Raw genomic sequence first — 19,853 nt, 5'->3', positions numbered from 1 at the left:
ATATTTAATAAACATAAATTAAAAAAACACCACATTGTTTATGTCAAAATCATCACTAAAGTAGCAGCAGAACCTTCATAAGTGCCCTGAAATAAAATGAGGGTGAATACTCAGTCATTCCTTATTATTTCAAAGATGCTACGGCCTTGCAACTTATTGCTCTATAACGCCTTCATTTGATCAAATTAGAAAAAGGAAGCAGCCAGTCGCAGGAAGGAAATAATCTCATTACAGAGAAGATGCCCACCCAGTTTGTGGCGCAGTAACACACCACATCCAGCAGCCAGCTGTTACATGTGGGCCAGCCACAGAGAAAGTTGATGCCTGCCGCAACATGAATATATTCAAAGCGTAGATATGCCCTTGACATCCAGCGGGAACATCAACTGCCGAGGTAGCCACTGAATATTCAGCAGATGCCCTGACCAGCCAACCTGATGACAGTCCAGACCAAAATAAATGATGGGTAAAGGAAACAACATCCACTCAGCAACACATGCCAAGACTTCACTGGTGGTCTTAATTAAATATAGCTGCTTGATTGATTGTTACATGATAGATTTGCAAGGTGCTTTCATTAATATCAAAGCAAGATGTGGTATTAAAAATGACACTGACACAGAGACAGGACCATGTCAACTAACAGAGACATACTGTGCATAGTTAATGGCTGACGCCAGCCCGACTGTGATGGAGCCTAAAAAGCAATGTCTTGTTGAGGAGTTTTTTGACAGGGAAGAGGGAAGAAAAGATGATATGACCCAGCACCATTTCCATGCTGGTTTACGCAGGAGTCTGCTGTAGCACAATAGTGGAGATCTGACATGTAGGAAAAGGAAAATCCCTTCAGCTCGGCCTGGCTAGCAGACATTTCTTTGGCCAAGGCCGAACTGACATCAGCCAGGACTCTTTCCTGAGAGGAAACGCGATAAGTCCACTCCAATCTCTCTGTTGCTGCTGCTGCAGAAGTGAGAGAGTGTTTGTTTGTGTGTGTGTGTGTGTGTGTGTGTGTGTGTGTGTGTGTGTGTGTGTGTGTGTGTGTGTGTGTGTGTGTGTGTGTGTGTGTGTGTGTGTGTGTGTCTTCACAATCACTCCAACAGGACTTTTACAAGAAGAGAGAGTTCGACACTCCCATTTTCTTAATATTTCTGACAAAATTCCAATTAAAAAACGTGTTCAGTATTATGATTTGATTCAAATGAAATTACATATTATATGGCCATCTTACCCTTTTCCATTTTATTGTTTATTTTATAGTAGGGCTGGGCAATATATTGATATTACAGTACAGGCCAAAAGTTTGGACACACCTTCTCATTCAATGTGTTCCTTTATTTTCATGACTATTTACATTGTAGATTCTCACTGAAGGCATCAAAACTATGAATGAACACATATGGAATTATGTACTTAACAAAAAAGTGTGAAATAACTGAAAACATGTCTTATATTTTAGATTCCTCAAAGTAGCCACCCTTTGCTTTTTTGGATAACTCTGCAAACCCTTGGTGTTCTCTCAATGAGCTTCATGAGGTAGTCACCTGAAATGGTTTTCACTTCACAGGTGTGCTTTGTCAGGGTTAATTAGTGGAATTTTTTTTCCCTTATTAATAAAAAGCAAAGCGTGGCTACTTTGAAGAATCTAAAATATAAGACATATTTTCAGTTTTATTTCACACTTTTTTGTTAAGTACATAATTCCATATGTGTTCATTCATAGCAGTGCTGCCTCCTAAAATCTACACGTAAATAGTCGTAAAAAAAACATTAAAATAAAAATGTAAACGTGATGAATGTAAGGTATGTCAGTTATATTGTGATATGAGACTAGATATCGTCTTAGATTTTGGACACCGTAATATGGCTGCAGGCTGCATTACAGTAGAGTGAGGTAATTTACCAGATTGTTCTAGCTGTTCAATTATTTGCCTATACCCATTTAGTCATTAAATCGACATTACCGACGATTCTCAAAAATGTCATTGTGTAAATAACATTTTGTGCAAGCACCAATTGTCAACCCTACAATATCGTCGCAATATCGACATCGAGGTATTTGGTCAGGAATATCATCGTGATATTTAATATTTTCTCCATATCGCCCAGCCCTATTTTACAGTATCTAATAACTGGACTTGATGCAAGAACTGAGAGCTTAAAAGAAAACGCATTCAGTGTCCACTACAACATGAATTGTCAAATGTGGACAAAGGAGTATTTCAGGGCATATGATAATATGTATGCACTTTAACAAACATATGTGCAATTGTGCATCCCCATTTGTTCACAATATTCTTATAAAAACACAGAGCCAGCCCACCGTGAAACACTGGGGCTTCTCAAAAGGCCAGCATATGAAGAAAGAGTGGGTGGCTGCACAAATCGGCATCCTTTAAAAGCCCGGGGCACTTGGCTGGATTAATATGCGGTCAACATAACCTGAGGCAGCATTTAACAGCTAAATGCTTACGTATCCCTTGTAAATAGGGAGAGGTACAACAGAAGAATGACGTCACCATGTTGAGTCTGGCTTCTGACAGATACAACTGCTCAGAACTCTAAAGAGAAGCCGGGAGCAGACAAAAGTAATGCACTCGGCTTCTGTCATATACTGTAACCAGAACATGACTAACATGTAATGTCTAGGTTGATGTAGTCTGTAATGAGATGTGTGTGTGTGTGTGTGTGTGTGTGTGTGTGTGTGTGTGTGTGTGTGTGTGTGTGTGTGTGTCTATTCGCATCAGGTCATACTCACATTTCCTGCTGTCCCCAAGTATTAAACTGCTTGCTAATGCGTGTGGATGCTAAGTGAAGATATTTAAAACTAAACGTTTAGCACCTCACCCACTATTAACACTCGGTGGCACTGGATCTCATTATGTCATCTTCCTCCAAACACATAGTGGTGACACTTAAGAGTTACTTAAAATTTCTTACAGCGTACCTACTGGATCATTCTAGCTTGGTGTCCACTCCTAAGTGGCTAAATCTGGCTTCAGGACATGTGTTTATTTAATTAAGCTGTGGCTTTAAAAGGCTCGTGATCTGAATGAGTATGTGGAAATGTGCGCGTGCGTGCGTGAGTGCATGTGCGTGTGCGTGTGTGTGTGTGTGTGTGTGTGTGTGTGTGTGTAGCTGACGGTTTGTTTCCCAGATTTCTTTCAACAATACTGAGCAGGTGCATGCAGGGGCGAGGGACTCTGGCAAGTATTCTTTCCACATTACAAGATCTGAATGTGCTGGTGCGTGTAACCCTTTAACACCTGTGTATGTGCACTCTTCCTTCGTGTATACATCCAGCACTATGTGTGTGTGCATTTGCACTTCATTTGATACTCTGCCTGTGAATGGTCCCAGGGGGACGAATGGAACACAACAACCAAAGCTGTGAAATTAAAAAGGGATAGTTCTGCTTTTTTTTTTTTTAAGTGGGGTTGTACGAGTTACCTAACGATAGTCAGTGTATTACCTACAGTAGATGACAGTTGGCAATGCCGCCAGTTGGGAATAGCAGGCAGGAGTACCGACACGGAAGCTGCTGTGGACAAGGTCAGCAACTAAACGTGCTTTAGTCACCTAACAAAAAGGGCCAGCTAAAAATATATATTTATCAGTTTAAGTGTGCGCTATATCTAGAATATTTAGACTGCCCTTTTTTAGCACTACTCACTCCCCAAACGTGTTCCCACGTATAAGCACAACTGTGCCACGCACTGTATAACACATCAGCTGTTTAGGTCACTCTCCATGATTTATGGAATAAACAAATACAAGACAATAAAAAATTTTGATTATGACAGCGACGACGAAATGCTATTCACTGCAGAGACAAGTATATACCTTTATCAACCGGAGTATCTTCTGTGGAAACTGGAGGAAAGGGCTGTCTGACCGCAAGATAAAACAAAATTCTAAATATGGCCTACACGTATACTGAAAATCAATTTTTTTTTAAGTTTAAAAGCCTGTCCACAGCAGTACATTGCTTAGTGTCGGTGGCCCCTGCTGCTTCTTCAAAATGGTGGTCCGATAACCGCCATCTACTAAAAACTCAAAAAATCTGAACCATCCCTTTCAAGATTTTCATTTGCATTATAGGCTACCACACATGTAAAATACAGGATGTATAAAGCACTAACAGGTCACCATTGTATTAACCTCATCAAGTCTTGTTATTAGATCCATATAAATGTATTTTACATGGATTTTGTAATGTTCCCTTCCTTGTACCTGTAACCCTGAATACTAAATATTTTGTCCTCATAACTACAATATGCATACATGTTTAAGGTTGTATGTGAATCTACATACTTTCTGGATAATGGTCAAATGTGTAAACAAGTACATTTTGCAACATTCAGACAATTCCTTGGATTCTCCCAGTGGCTACAGTATAAAGCCGGCCAGTAAGCGGTCTGTCTCTCTGTGGGTGAACCAGGTGAGTTTCCTCCTGTTTGATATTCTAGTGGGGGCCGACTCGCAGGACAAGAAAAATACATCATTGACATAATGAACTTTCTTTTTTTTTTTTCTTCACACCAGTGTGTTCTGAAAACGAGACGCCAGTCTTCACAAATCACAGCACATCTTTTACACTCAAGTGTCAAGGGGATTACTGAAGCACAGCTCACCGCTGATGGAAAAAAAGCCATGGGGGAAACAAACAAAACCTTGTGTACATACACACACTAGAATGTACACACAAAACACACTCACGCTCTGTGATTATTCCCTTCCTTGTATTTTACACTAACGTAGATTTATGTTCACCTAAACTGAATCTATGCTATTGTCAGAAGCAGACATTAGACTATGATTAATACCATTGCAAAGGCATTAGTTGTCCATAAAGTCCAGAAACCCTACGAGTGGTTTTTGTGTTCAGTGTTTCAGCATTGAAAAGGTCCAATTTGAGGACATCTCCTCTCCTCCGTCTTTCTTTTTTGTCAGTCTATCAACTGATCATCGCCAGTCTGGAGACTTGAAGCAGTTCACTGTCAATTGGCAGCTGCTGCCTGGATACTGTTCTAGCACAGTGCAATAATGTTGCAATGCTGCTGTAATAACAGTAAAAGAAAAAAAACCCCAAAAAACAGAAAGACAAGCATAGAAACAGGCCTGGCTCCCTCTTCTGGATATCAACAGTGTCTAACTGAAACACACTAATGCACAGTTGTGACAAGTTCTTGTATGTTATGCTCTCTCTTGTCTGGATCTATTCATTTCGTTACGGCTCATTTACAGAAATTCTATCTGATGGTGAAGTTCGGCATGCCTTCCCTGATGCAACATATCATGGGGAAAAAGGCATTAAAAAAGGTCAAATGTGTAAAAAAGGAAGAAATAAATCTGTCCTGTCTGATTGACTCCTTCAACGAGCATACAACCTTTTGTCTGCTGAAGTAAGGCAGAGCACTGTAACACAAAGGGGGACAAGGAACACACTATGCACTCAGTGCTATTTGAGACGGGTGTGGGAAATGAGAAACATTTTCCAGAAGCTGTAATGACTCTCTGGGATGAACACTTTCAGGATAACGGCCTCTTTAATACAAAGGGCCACCTAGTGGGCAAATGGCTTACTGCTGTCTGAAGGAGGATTAATAGCATAGAGCTTGATCTATGATACAATTACATTTAAAAAGCGCTTGTAGTTAAACTGCAGCTGAGATCCAAATACAGGCCAGCATTTGTAAAGAAAGCCAACACCACAATCCCAGAATTTAGTTTACACTATTTTGTACCTAAGGGATATGATTAGAAATACAAAGAGGCTTTCTCAACAGACCCAAACTGTAAAGCATTAAATGATGAATGTTTTCAGCTCTAATGCTTCCATTAAAAGGGTTTTATTGCAGAAATATGAAAGCCGCCTGAGGGGAAGCATCTTGGTATGTGTCTATGGAGTAACTGTCAGTACAGACAGCAGGTGACTCATGTAGTTCCCCATACAGCCTGTAATAAACAGATCTACTAACTACACAGTACTGCTCGGTTCATCTTTACTGATCATTTCCATAGTAAATCTCTACCGCTTAGGCCATAGAGAGTCTCTGTGTGGCGGCATCTCTGTATCATATCATAGCCTGCTCATAATAAATAATTGAGGAGTGATGCGATGGAGTTTAAGTACAGCTTAGACTCTCAAGGCCAACACTGGGACACACACACACACACACCAGGACTGCAAGAGAAGCCAACGTTTAGCTTATTAAATTCGTGCCAACAACCTTGATCTGCTTAAATTAATAGCATAATTAACCCAAAAGGCATACATTGGCATTGTGATACACAGTCTTTCCCAGACATAGACTAATTTGTGGCGGTGCGCCACACAATCAACACCGGCCGCCACATATTACGTTTCGTTATTACGTTTTTTTTATGCCATTTAAAACATGCAGTGTATTCATTCAGCTGCATTTCCTTTCCCTGCTCTCCTCCGTCTCTCGGAGACTCATGCGTCTCTCTCACTCTCTCAGACACACACACACACACACACACACACACACACACACACACACACACACACACACACACACACACACACACACACACACACACACACACACACACACACACACACAGAGCCCCTCCCCTCCGTGCACACAGCGTCTGTCTCCATGAAAATGAGAGAAGACGGCTAGCGAAATTCACAAGTTCATGAAAGGTCGGTAGCTCGTGAACACCTTTACACAATCACACATTAAAAAGTGCTACACAAAATATTTTATATTCTGAATACAATGTTGTCAGCGTGTTAATGTTGGAGTCCCGACCCGAGCAAACAAGCGATTGCGCCCGCTTTAGAAAGTTAATTAGTCGCAAGTTTGCGGTAAAATGCAGTTGGGTTGTCGAGGTCAAAACACTATATGTAACAGCTGTGAATCAAATAAACGTATTATAAATAATGTTATGTCATTTTTTTACTCTTACACTGAATGTTTGCTGCTTCAATCCAGAGACGTATTGAAAAGTATTTTCCGCGACTGAAAAAGGGATGTGTTGAGGATGAGGACCAGCCTGAACAGTCCGACCAGTGGAATTAGTTACTTTATTAAACTTACAATATTTTCAGGCTTCAACCAGTGCTGCTCAAGCAGAAAGACAGGGTCACTGGGAGAGAAAGAGATAGATTCGTAAGGCATTGAAGAAAGAGTAGAGTAGAGAGGAGGACAGCATCCAACAGCGTGTCCTTCTCAGTTTTTGATACTTGACGAAAATAAGTATTTTGTCCCCCCACCCCCACCCACCCACACCCACAAATTGCTTTCTAATCTGTGGGAAACACTGGACACATTAGGTAGTATGCAAACTGTAAGTCTATTAGAAATACAAACTTTCTTTAAATTATTTCTTCACAGTTCTACTAATAAAACAACCTGACAAAGAGAAATGTGTTCACATTAAAGGGGAACTCCGTAAAACTCTGTTTACTACATGTGGAAACAAAAGTTGTGAAAAGACTTCTGTAGCTAGAGAAAGAACGACAGTGAAGTCTAATCTCATACCTCAAGTGATGTCACTATCCGTTGGGACTGAAGAAAAATAAGACTCAAGTCATAAACTATATTTTTCTGGGCCTGAAGTACTTTCACAATCACCACACTGTGTAACAGAACAGCGGCCTTTTTGATTTAAGCAAAATTATTTGTGGCTATGATTTAAAGTTTGGGGTCCCCTGCTGCGGTTGAAGATGGATGGATTTAAAGTTGCCGTCCGTAAGATTGAGTTAGGCTGTTTCTATCGGCAGCTTTGGCGGTAAGATGTAACTGCGGGTGCGACCTCATCGCTGCAGTAGAGTTCCTTTAAAAAATGAACAGTGTCGACTGTATGACCTCTCATGGGAACTCATGGTGTGGCCCCCCCATCCTCCCCTGACCTCAACCCTATTGACAACCTTTGGAGCATCCTCAAGCAAAAGATCTATGAGGGTGGGAGGCAGTTTGCATCAAAACAGCAGCTCTGGGAGGCTATTCTGATATCCAGCAAAGAAATTCAAGCAGAAACTCTCCATAAACTCACAAGTTCAATGGATACAAGAAATGTGAAGGTGATATCAAAGAAGGGGTCCTATGTTATCATGTAACTTACCCTGTTAAGATGCGTTTGATTGAAATAGCCTTTGATTTCAGTAAATAAGACCTCCTAATGCTGCAAATTCAGCAAATGACCATTTTCAGTTCTTTACAACCTATAAAATGCTAATGAAACTCTGTTGTGCATAATAATTTGGAACAGTGCATTTTGAGTTTTTTATTTTTAAATATAAAAAAAAAATACTGTTTTCATTGGGTGGTTTGTTCAATGAAATTTGACTTATACCCTAACGGTTGGTGACTTGAAAATTATACTGCATACATTTGCATCGACTATTTAGGAAAATCTGTGAAAAATAGCATTCGCATAATAATTTGGAACACAGTGTATATAGATTACTAGAGTTACGTGGGGAAACATTTTTGTAAAATGGGTGAACAGCCCCTTTAAAGATGGGTCACATTGCATGTACTAACACTCCTCAAGCGAAGGCATGAGGTTGACTGGTTATATCACCAGTCGACCACAAGGTAGCAGGGTGGAGTGCTGCCCTCATATTGAGTTATGTTGCAGAGCATGGTGCCGGTGCCTGAGTACAGCTCTCATGCATGCACTAAACTATACATCAGAGATGACCTCTGACCTCTCTGTGTGCTCCTGTACTGACCCCACAGCCATTCTCTGGACAGTAAATCCTCCCTGTGACCAGTCTGACAGCTGACTGACTGGAGAACTTTCAGAACTCAATGTTGTGAATGAGTGTACACTGGGAGGCCGTGTGACTTCAGTAGCAAATAGCACTGAGATACAGCAGAGAAACATACAGTCTACAATATGTATTAGTTATATAGAAATCATGGTGTTAAAACATACTGACAATTTTTTGCATTATACTGTGTCAAGAGAAAAGGCAGGAAACTCAGTTGAAGCCCTTTTAACACCTGGGCTTAACAAGCTCTCAATCTCATTTTTCGAGACCTTCTCCCACAGGTGATTAGTAACATGTCTAAGCTGCTTTTCTAGGTAATTACAAAGATAAATGTAATTTGAAAACTAATTTAGACCTCTGCAAAGTTATGAATAGTCATGTACTACCACCACCCATTTGCTTTTGTTGCATGAGAGTATGAAAACCAAGTTGTAAAATGAAGTTGAATGAAGTTGTAAATTCACAGGGACTATTTCTTGGTCATGCTCCGTGTCATCCTTGAGTCTCTGCTGGTTGCATGGCAACCTCCCTTTGACAACAAGACTCCAGGAAGACACTATGCCTGGCCAAAAAATAGCCCAGATTAAACAAACGAGACATAACGTGTTGGTTATTAGACTTTACAGGTGATGGTAGGTGGAGTAGGTTAACTATCAGTGCATTCGGTAAGGCATAACATGTAATGCGTTTCTTGCATTTCCAAAATGGCCGCTAGAACAAAGAAACAGAGCCTTCTGATAGCCCTCGAGCACATGCTCATCTACATATATACAGTCAGGGATTCTGTAGCAGCCAGTTAGTCAGTCAGCAGAGCCCACAACAAAAGCTCAGCCTCGCCCATGGGTGCTGACACAGCCTGACCTGGCCTTCGGATGGATAGAGGAAAAGCAGTACAGGATGTGGACGCAGGCCTATTGTAGGTGCTAAAGTTATCCAAACTTCCTCTTAGCCAACAGGAGCACAGCATTCCAAACTCCATCAAAGACTCATTGTGCTAAAAATGGCACACTGAAAATTTGCACGTTACAACATAAAGTGGGAGTACTGTACATCTCATTTCTGCACTACGATGTCATACAAATAAACATGTTTACCGGGCTTTTTTTTTTCTTTTTTTTGTGTCAATGAGAAGGATAAGGGTATGTATTGTCATTCCACATGTCACGTGTGAAAGGAAAATAGATCTCTTTCGAGAAAACTCAAAATATAATAAAATAGGTAATAAAAAAGCAGGTAATAAAAGCACACAGTTAAACATAATTTAAAATATGAAAGTAAAGAAGTACAAAAACTATAAATCAAGGAACCTGTGTCGTGTGTGTGTGTGTGTGTGTGTGTGTGTGTGTGTGTGTGTGTGTGTGTGTGTGTGTGTGTGTGTGTGTGTGTGTGTGTGTGTCTTTCAAACGATCCTGCACGCGCAAAAGACGTCACACACAGCACGCTGTTGTACGAGCCTTTGTACAGCAGTGTTGCAAGAGATTTTCGCTAGATTTGGCGACTTTTCAGACCCCTTAGCAGCTTTCTTTTCCAAAAAGATGACTAGCGACAAACCTGGCGACTTTCTGTAGAAGAGAGACATCAGTATTGTCCAATGAGCGCAAGGTCTTTCTCTCTTGCGGCCGCCGCAGTCATCTCTCTCGCCTCCGGGTGCGTCATGTAGTGGGCCAGCGCCGTGCATGGCCCGTAGGCTCGCTGTCGCTCCTTAGTCAGAAGTGACAGAGAGAGGTGACGGTGGCGGCCGCAAGAGAGATGAGCCAGCGCCTTACATGGTGGCTCCGCCAGCATGGGTGTATGTGACTGGGTGAATAAAAGGCCAATTGTACAGGGCCTTGTCCGGTAAGGTGGAAAGGCAATATTGTGGTATATAGTGTATATATATAGTATATAGTGGTTCTCGAGAACGCCAACAGGCCCGAAAACGCTGCAAGCAGCAATCTTTGGAACCAAGTGTTTTATAACTGCATTATGTGGCACATGTTTGTGAGAATTTACACAATACATTTGTGAGAAAGAAAAACAAATACTGGGAACCAAGCAAACGGCCCGTTCCGAGCCGACATGTGCTTCAAACGGGCAATGCACTAGTAAATATAAAAGACTGTAAGGTCCAAGGTAGAGCTGGGCAATATGGAGACAATCAAATATCAGGATATTTTTGACCAAATACCTCGATAACGATATTGCGACGATATGTAGTGTTGATAATTGGTGCTTTCACAAAATATTTACACAATAAGGTTCTTTATAAATAATCATCAGTAATGTGGATATAATGACTAAGAGGGTAAAGGCAACTATTAGAACAGTGAGAACAGTCCGGTGAGTTCAGAAAATGACATCACTTTTACTGTAATGCAGCCAGGAAAAGACAACATTTATGTCATATTACGAATGTGATGATGTGGGGAATTAAAATAGCCCCACATCATCACATAGCCTTCACCATACCTAGAGATTGGCATGGGGTACTTTCCATAAAATCATCTCTCAATGCAAATCAAACCAGCTATAAGGCTAACCATGAAATAAAACCATGCCAATATCTGAACGTACTCACTTATGCCCCCTGTATTTTAAGGAAGAACATTTATTTCCGATACATTATTCGTTCACAAAGAAAATTGGTGTCCTTAAAGGTTGGATTTTTCCTCTTTTTTTTTTTATTAAGGCATTAAGATCAATTTCAAAAAGATGATTTTTTCATTCCTCTTTTTAGTCAACTTTAGCATGGGTGTCCTAATTTTTTCACATGACTGTATATCACTCACGGATGATTTCAGAAATCAAATTATAGCTTCTCTGCAGCGATGGTCGGGGCTGAGCATTTTAAACTCGCAGGGAAGGTGTCCAAAGCACAACGGCTGATTTTGTATAAGATGTAGCATTGTGAACATTGAGCTTTGAACTTGCAATCTTCAGATCCAAAAGGCAAATGTTGATCTCAGTGAGCCATTATCCAGGTGATGACTCCTTTAGCTATCACTTTGAGATAACATTCTGAAATTCTGCACACCAAATCTACAGTGATCTTCAGATGTTGTGAAACATCCTACATTTAATTTGGAAGAAATTGCAGGATTTGTTTATACTACTGTATGTAGTAAAATGTTAAGCACTGTGGGCTCAATTTATGATGAATCGAAAATCTACTATTTTCGTCAAAAACATTCTGGAGATGAAGTTGCCCAAATTTGGTGTCAATTGAAACCAAAAATGTGGGAGATTGGTTTAAGAAGTTTTGCAAAAAGTAGTGTGGACTTCAAAATTACCGCTAGGTAAAAACAGAGTACAGTTTCTGCTCTATTGGGGCTACAGTTTGGCGTAATGTGTTATGAATTTTTTAAGTTTAGAATTTTAAATGGCTGTAGTAGCGCCACCATCAGGGCAATTAGCACACAAATCACAAGGATTGCGTTTGGCATAGGACTGGACTTGTGTGCAAAGTCGTGCACGGTAACATGGATTTCTTAGGATCAAGAAGAATAATAATACATACCAATACACGCTTCGCTGCTCAGCCCCTAATGACAAATCCATTATATATTATTTATACAGATTGCATCATGTTATAGTAGTGAAACGGATAATGACTTGGTATTTCTAATAAGATGTTTTTGATTGATTGTTGCAGCCAGTATTACATGAGGTCTTCACTGCAATGTGCTGTGTATATGTATCTAACACTTGGCCTCAGGCACATCAGAGCAATAGCCGTAGTGTAAATAAGTAATGTGTTTCCAGCATCCCTACAGTTGAATTGGACAGGATCCCAGTCTTTAGTGTGTAACAAACCCCCCCCCCCCCCCCAACCCCCCTTTTTTTTTTTTTTTCCTTTTTTTTTCCTTCATAAAATTTTTTTTTTTTTTTTTTTTTTTTTTTTCTTGACATGACGATCTTATATCCTGTTCAGGTGGCAAAACCCATAAGCAGTCTGCAGGGGAAACAAATATCTTACACGTGTTCCGTTTTGTTTCCTTTTTGCTTACAGTGTCACTTACAAGGTTAACTGTTCCTTAGTGACCTGGTATTTAAAGTTGCAATGGACAGGTCAAGCCAGATTAAAGTGCCTATATTATGAAAAAAAAATCACTTTTTCTGGGATTTGGGGTGTTATTGGTGCTTCCACACGGCTTTCTACGTCAGCAGCCGAGACGAGGTGGCTAACCGTAGCATGCTAGCGCTAGCATGCTAGCTTGTTGTCAATGGCAAAACACTGCCACAACACACTGTAGTTCACCATAATCTACAAAAGAACTACTTACATGTCCCTGTTCTGCAGGTATTCCACGCAAAGTTGGAAGTGCGCCCTCGTTTAGAAGAAGTCTCCCAGCTAATCCTGCCTTGTACTAACTGAAGTTGTAGAAACAAACAGCTAGCTGTTGTGATCCTTACCTAGCTACTGCGCATGTGCGCCTCCCAACAAAGATGGGATAGAAGTGCGATGCCTCACTCTGTAGTTAAAACAGAGAGCTCAACACACAGGGTGAAAAGAGGATCTGCAGCAATGTGCAGTACAACAAAAATATGGGTGTTTTTTGAAAATTAAAACATGTAAACCTATTCTGCTTCAATCTCAAATTACAATTATGAACCTGAAATGAGCATAATATGGGCACTTTAAAATGCTTAGTAGGGCTACAACATAAAAGAGCATCATACCATATTGCTAACCTCAACCACAATCAGACAATGGAAAAAGAAGTTCAGGACTTATTACTTTATCAACGTCCCTATTTATTAAAATTAGTAAACTCTTATTCTTATACTATTGTTTTGTCTTGTGTTCTGAATGACACGCACACCTTGGCCCCTTACTGAAGGATGAAGTGACTCAGCCAGTAGTCTGCGAGGCCCTGTTTGTGGTACAGTACCTGCTTCCATTTAAAAATCAGTGCAGTGTCACTGTTTTTGAAGTTCAATAAATGCAACATATTTCCAAAAGTCAATGAGTAATCATGTTAAATAATCGTGATTTCGATATTGACCAAATTAAGTGTGATTATGATTTATTCCATAATTGAGCAGCCCTAATTTCAAGACCCACAAAAGCACAATTACACCAAAATATATACAGGAATGATATGTAACCTGTGGAATTTAGTGGTCAATATCTTAAACTGAGCTCCATCATTTGATGTCAAGTTGTCTGACAAGCTCTACCCAGAATGCAAACAAGGACATTCCCACAGAGGACAATGGCCCTAACGTAATTAATAAATGAATGTTCAATTGCTTTTCGTCAGAGTCAACATTATGAATAATGATCTTTCATCTCCGTTCATGAAGGTTTATTTTCAAAGGAGTGAACAATCAGCTTTCCACTAAACAACACCCACTGATGCAGTGTGAAACAAGTTTTAAAATCAACATTAGTCCTGTTATGTCACAAAATGTCCCTTTTATCCTTCAAAAGACACTCGCTCACATGTCCCAACTGTCTCTGTGTGGAATGTTTCCCCTTTAAAAGAATAAAGGAACACTAAGCTTAAAAGCACTGTTTCACTGACCTCTTTTGGTTTAAAGTCTCAAGTCTGTTGGACAAGTGACCACACACAAGTGCTTTGAGAGAATGGAGAGATGCAGAGTCCAAAATGGAGGAATTGTGTAGTTTATAAGCTGTGTCGCACCATCCACTTTTATTGAACCTATCAGAATATAAACTGCTCCATAAAAGGAGGGATGGTTTGCAGAAAGAAAACAGGAAGAAAAGCTACAAACGTATTTTTTTATGAAATTATCTTATTGTCCCGTTTGCGATTAGTGAGCTTGCTAAATGACAGTTAGCAGGCTGGCTAGCTCAGAGTGCTTTCCCTGTCCCTCTTCACTAACTCTTTATTAAATTACATAATGTTCAACAGAACAAAATGCCAGGGGGAAATTACGTAGGTCGATTTACGTCCAGCTTGGACACAGGATGAATTTTGCTGTGCGACTTTCTAACCAGGCCTTTAAAAGTGAGTTAAGTACACTTAACACAATGCATCAATGAGTACATGTACCCACCGTATCGCGCGTGTGAGAGTAACACCGCAGTTATAGTCAAGCATACCTGCGATGCGAATGACAGCCCTCTCTGCTGGATCCAGAACTTCCCCTGAGGATGACTTGGAGCGTTTGACCCGCTGAAGTTTGGACAGGTTCCAGGGTAGGGTGTCTCCAGGACAGGGCACGCTGCTGCTCTCTCCATAGCTTTCCTCCACTGGGGTTTGATCCCTGCGTCTGTCTTTACGGCTCGTCATCTCCTTCCTACAAAAGAGATTACATTTTGAGAAAAGCTGGAGTCGTCGGAGCAGTAACTGTCATGCACTACACAACATGAAATTCTCTAGGCAAGTATCAGGCCAATCATTAAACCACTGACTCTTTTATCTAATGGGCAGAAACTGAGGTCTAGAAGAGCTTCACTAAAGCAGCCAGGGTCAGCGGTCGCGTCAGGCTTTCTCCTGTGTGCTGTGATCTCACTCTTCTAATGCTTAACTGCCATTGAAATGTATGACAAGATAAACTCAAAGTACTTAACATTAGAGTGCCATAAAATGCAAAATGCGGGGCTAGACACAGAATGTACTGTGGCATATCATCGGTGGTGTGGGGAGATGGCAGCAGGGTGAGGCTCCATGACCACGATAACAGCACTGTATGGACCTTCACACACTCATGCAAAATACCAGATGTTACGTTGCACCTCCATGGCTTGTTTTGCTCTTCCTATGTGGACTTTGGTCAGGGGATGAGAGATGAGTAAAGTAAAATATTTCTAGAGAGGAGATTATTCCACTGATATAGCATTGCACTCCTAGAACATTGTCAGAGTTACAGTGAACAGTTTTTTTTAAATCGATGCTGTAGAACCAGAGATATTTTTTTATTCCATCTATTTTCACTAATGTCAAAACATGGCACCTACATTGCCCACAATGCAACTAGACCGCCAACAGTTCAGGATGGAGATTCAGGTGTGTTATGCTAGTAGCGGCTAATGTAAATTCACACTAATCTAGTTTCACTTTAAGAAAACCACTAAATTTTGCCTAACAACACAACCAATCCAGCAAAAAACACAGCAGCAGTAGAAAGTAAAAGAAGCAGCAAAAAAAACAAATAAAGTAAGTACTTACCTTAATATCTAGCTGTCCAGTAGTCAGTTCCTTCAGCAATCAAATGCACTCTAGTTTCTAATCAAATGCACTCTAAATCTTGCTAGCTTTTCAACATTTTTCACAATTTACCAACCCCTCTTTTAAAAACATGAGTGATGAGTGAAAACATTGTAATTTCCCCTTGTGGGGTTAATAAAGTATACATTATTATTATTATTATTATTATTATTATTATTATTATTATTATTATTATTATTATTATTAACCGCCACCAACCACGGACTCAAGGGACATGTTATGTGTAACATTGGGGTTTCCCTACTGCGTATCACTGCTTTACATTGCTGACAATCACTCACTATAGTTTTGACCATCTGCGCAGTCTCTGACCTTTGAACTTGGGTTAAATATTTACCAGTAATGTGCAACAGCATCAGATACTGTATAAATAGAAGAGTAGAAATCACCTGTGTCACTGTGTCAAATATCACAACTGAGTATATATGACATCATGCCCATCCTATTCCCCATGAATGTCTTGCACAGTACATTGTGTGTAGTGCTAAGGGGAATAAATTGTCCTACTTGCAGTTAAAACCCACAGTGGCTGATATCAAGGCAAGTGCCACATAATAGCAAACAGTTTATTCAACCATGAAACGTTAAAAAGGTGCGTACAAATAAATATGTGTGGAGACCAGACCTCACACAGCCGAGGGAACATACACACACACACACACCCAGGCAATGTTCCCGGCTTAGCGAAAATACGACCTAACACTGATTAACCTGAGCTATAGTCGACACAGAGTACAGTCTTTTCCCTAGGAATGTGGAAGCCTTAGGTGCACGTATTTGGTGGGGGGGTTTTGGGGTCCTCCCTCAAGAAAATGTTAAGCTTTTTAATAAAAAAAAAAATAAAAAAAAGCAATTTCACACCATTTTGGACAGTTATTATTACCATATGTGTGTCTAAAAAGTAGGAAATGCGAGAGCAGATAATAAAATTTAAAATGCTTAAAGACAAAACTAAATATAAGTCCACTGGGGACCAACTACAATCTTTAGAACTGAGAAAAGTCATTTAGTTAGTTTTGACGCTCACCTCGATTTCACATTCATTTGGATTACGTGGTGCCCGAAACGGCTTGGGTGCTGTGGGGAAACCCTGTGAGTAGTGCACGAGTCCTCAGCACTCATAAACACTGTCTGTATATGTGCCAAATAAACTGAAGTTGTGTTTCCTGATAGGCTCTCTTAGGTTTACACCTAATGACACTTTATCGGTCACCTCATGACACAACCACTTAACTTTCTGTCAGGGGAAATATTTCAAGAGAGCTACGAAAGTACCTGTAGGCTTTGACTTAACTATAGCAACGATGACTTGGAAAATACATGTTATTAAACCATTTGAGTCAAGGAATATTTCTGTTGCCAATGACAAACCCACTGTAAGATATGGCTGTTGCCGTAGGTGATAGCCCTACCCCTCTTCATGTCACAGTTCAGAGTTGAGTCATTGGTGAAGTTACCATGCTGTACTTGTAAATGTTTGGCAGTCCAGCTAGCATTAGGTCATGATGTCATCACAAAACAGCAACCAGGTTCTCAGACACAGTGTGGCTCATTATCGTACTGCATTATAGAGACCACACAGGAATGACACACAGAAATGAATGGCCGCTGCTGATGGATTACAGTAAAAGCAAGTCTACTAATTGGCTCATACATTTTGTAATGTCAAGAGTCTGAGTCTCACTATTAGTAGGCCCTTACCTAGCCCTACATGTGATAAGATAGGTCACTATGTTTGTGTTGTCACGTTGTTGACAGCACTGTGGAATTGGCTGTTTATTTAGGAATTGTAGTAGGAGTGGCAGCCATCGATTAGAACATGTTACTTTCTAATGGAGACATTTTATTCAGGGCTCTGGTGCAATTATGCATACTTTTGTTGGGCACCTTCACGACTCCAGAAACCTGCGCTACTGGCCTGACGCGCCTGCAACAAACTGATCCCAAACGCACACCAATATAGGAATAATGGGATGACTCGGTAAAGCAAGTTAACACTGCTAGACTACTCTCCTGTCTCTATAATTTCCCAGTTTTACTTGAACTGTTCGCCCAAACTCAAACCCATGCACACACACGCGCGCGCAGTAGCACACACACACACACACACACACACACACACACACACACACACACAGCGGCAGTGACAAAGTGTATTGTCTTACCTTACTGCTGTGCTGGATCAATGCGTAAAAGCCTGTCAAACTGCCATGAATGCCGGTGCTTCAGTCTGCAGTGTCCTGCAGGTTATCGCCAGCCAAAACAAATAAAGTCGCCCGTGTGTGTGTGTGTGTGTGTGTGTGTGTGTGTGTGTGTGTGTGTGTGTGTGTGTGTGTGTGTGTGTGTGTGTGTGTGTGTGTGTGTGTGTGTGTGTCACACGGCAAACTGTAATGTTGAGATAGCCACTCCTTTTACAGGAGGCAGGGCTGGTATGGAGGAGGCTGGAGAGACGACCCGCCGTGCAGAATCCGCAGTCCTCTGTGATGTTTCTCTAGCTGCGCTCGCTCTTTCCCATCTAACATGCCTCCCCTGGCGACACCTCCGGATTTAAAGGTCGTTCGTCAATCACGCATTCGTTAGCCGACACGAAATGCTGCTTCTAATCTCCATTAATTGCAGATATAAGGAAGCAGGCGTCCTTGCCGGAAAACATTCACACCGTGGAGCTGCTGTGAAGCTCTGTACCGATCAAGAGCAATTAACAGAGAGCAGCAGGGTCTCGCGCTGCGGTGAAAAGCTGCATGACTCACTGATCGATTAAGTTTGCCTGGTTGTCCCGGGATGAGGACGGTTGTTTCTGCAGCGCTCTCAGAGGGAAGAGTTTAAGAAAATGAAGGTTTTAGGCTGTCATGGTGTTTGGATTATGCTATCCTAAAGTACTGGGATGGGAGTGAGGTATTTAATTAAATATCCACGTGTTAAGAGATGACACATAGGGCTACATATATAGGCTATACATAGCCTACATACATACATAGGCTACATACATACATATTGTATACATACATACATACATAGGCTGCATACATACATATAGGCTACATACATACTGTATACATATGCATACATAGGCTACATACATACATAGGCTACATAGGCTACATACAGACGTGAAAAAATTAGGACACCCATGCTAAAGTTGACTAAAAAGAGGAATGAAAAAAATCATCTTTTGGAAATTGATCTTAATGCCTTGGCCTTTGGAATTAAAATAGCCCTACATCATCACATAGCCTTCACCATACCTAGAGATTGGCATGGGGTACTTTCCATAAAATCATCTTTCAATGCAAATCAAACCAGCTATTAGGCTAACTGAAATAAAACCATGCCAATCTCTAGGTATGGTGAAGGGTATGTGATGATGTGGTGCTATTTTAATTCCAAAGGCCAAGGGAACTTTATCAGGATGCATAGTATCCTGGATCCATGAAATAACTGGCCTTTAAAAATAAAAATCTGCCTGCCTCTATGGGAATTTAACATAGGGGTGTACTTACTTATGCCCCCTGTATTTTAAGGAAGAACATTTATTTATTTACGATACATTATTCATTCACAAAGAAAATTGGTGTCCTTAAAGATTGGATTTTTCCTCATTTTTTAATTAAGGCATTAAGATCAATTTCCAAAAGATGATTTTTATTCCTCTTTTTAGTCAACATTAGCATGGGTGTCCTAATTTTTTCACATGACTGTACATACATACTGTACATACATAGGCTACATACATACATAGGCTACATAGCCTATAGACTATATTTAAAAAAATGCAAACACAGTAAGACCTCATTCTGGGATCCATCACCATTACTTCATTGAGAAACATGTCAAAGCAACCAATATGGACAAACAATGTGTAAATCCTTTAATCTAAGGAAAAGACCTATAGAAAATGCTAAATTTGAGTTTATATAATAATGATC

General features: G+C 40.5%; 1 protein-coding gene across 7 annotated transcripts in view; it reads right to left on the bottom strand.

Annotated features, from left to right (window-relative positions):
• Nucleotides 1-18,219, bottom strand: part of LOC120562569 (plectin-like) — a 175,450-nt gene extending 157,231 nt beyond the window's left edge. For 6 of the 7 annotated variants that reach the window (XM_039806326.1, XM_039806327.1, XM_039806330.1 and 3 more), the window contains exons 1-2: nt 18,093-18,219; nt 14,799-14,995 (exon numbers count right to left, since the gene is read on the bottom strand). In XM_039806326.1, coding sequence (XP_039662260.1) covers nt 14,799-14,988 — 190 coding nt within the window. In that variant the 5' untranslated portion in view covers nt 14,989-14,995; nt 18,093-18,219. The remainder of the gene's footprint in view (nt 1-14,798; nt 14,996-18,092) is intronic. The other variant, XM_039806334.1, reaches the window with a different exon arrangement.
• Between the last annotated feature and the right edge of the window lie 1,634 nt (nt 18,220-19,853).

Source organism: Perca fluviatilis, chromosome 7 (genome assembly GCF_010015445.1).
Source record: "Perca fluviatilis chromosome 7, GENO_Pfluv_1.0, whole genome shotgun sequence".
Lineage (NCBI taxonomy): Eukaryota > Metazoa > Chordata > Actinopteri > Perciformes > Percidae > Perca > Perca fluviatilis.
Note: the sequence above shows the minus strand (reverse complement) of the source record. Positions and strands in the feature narration are given on the sequence as shown.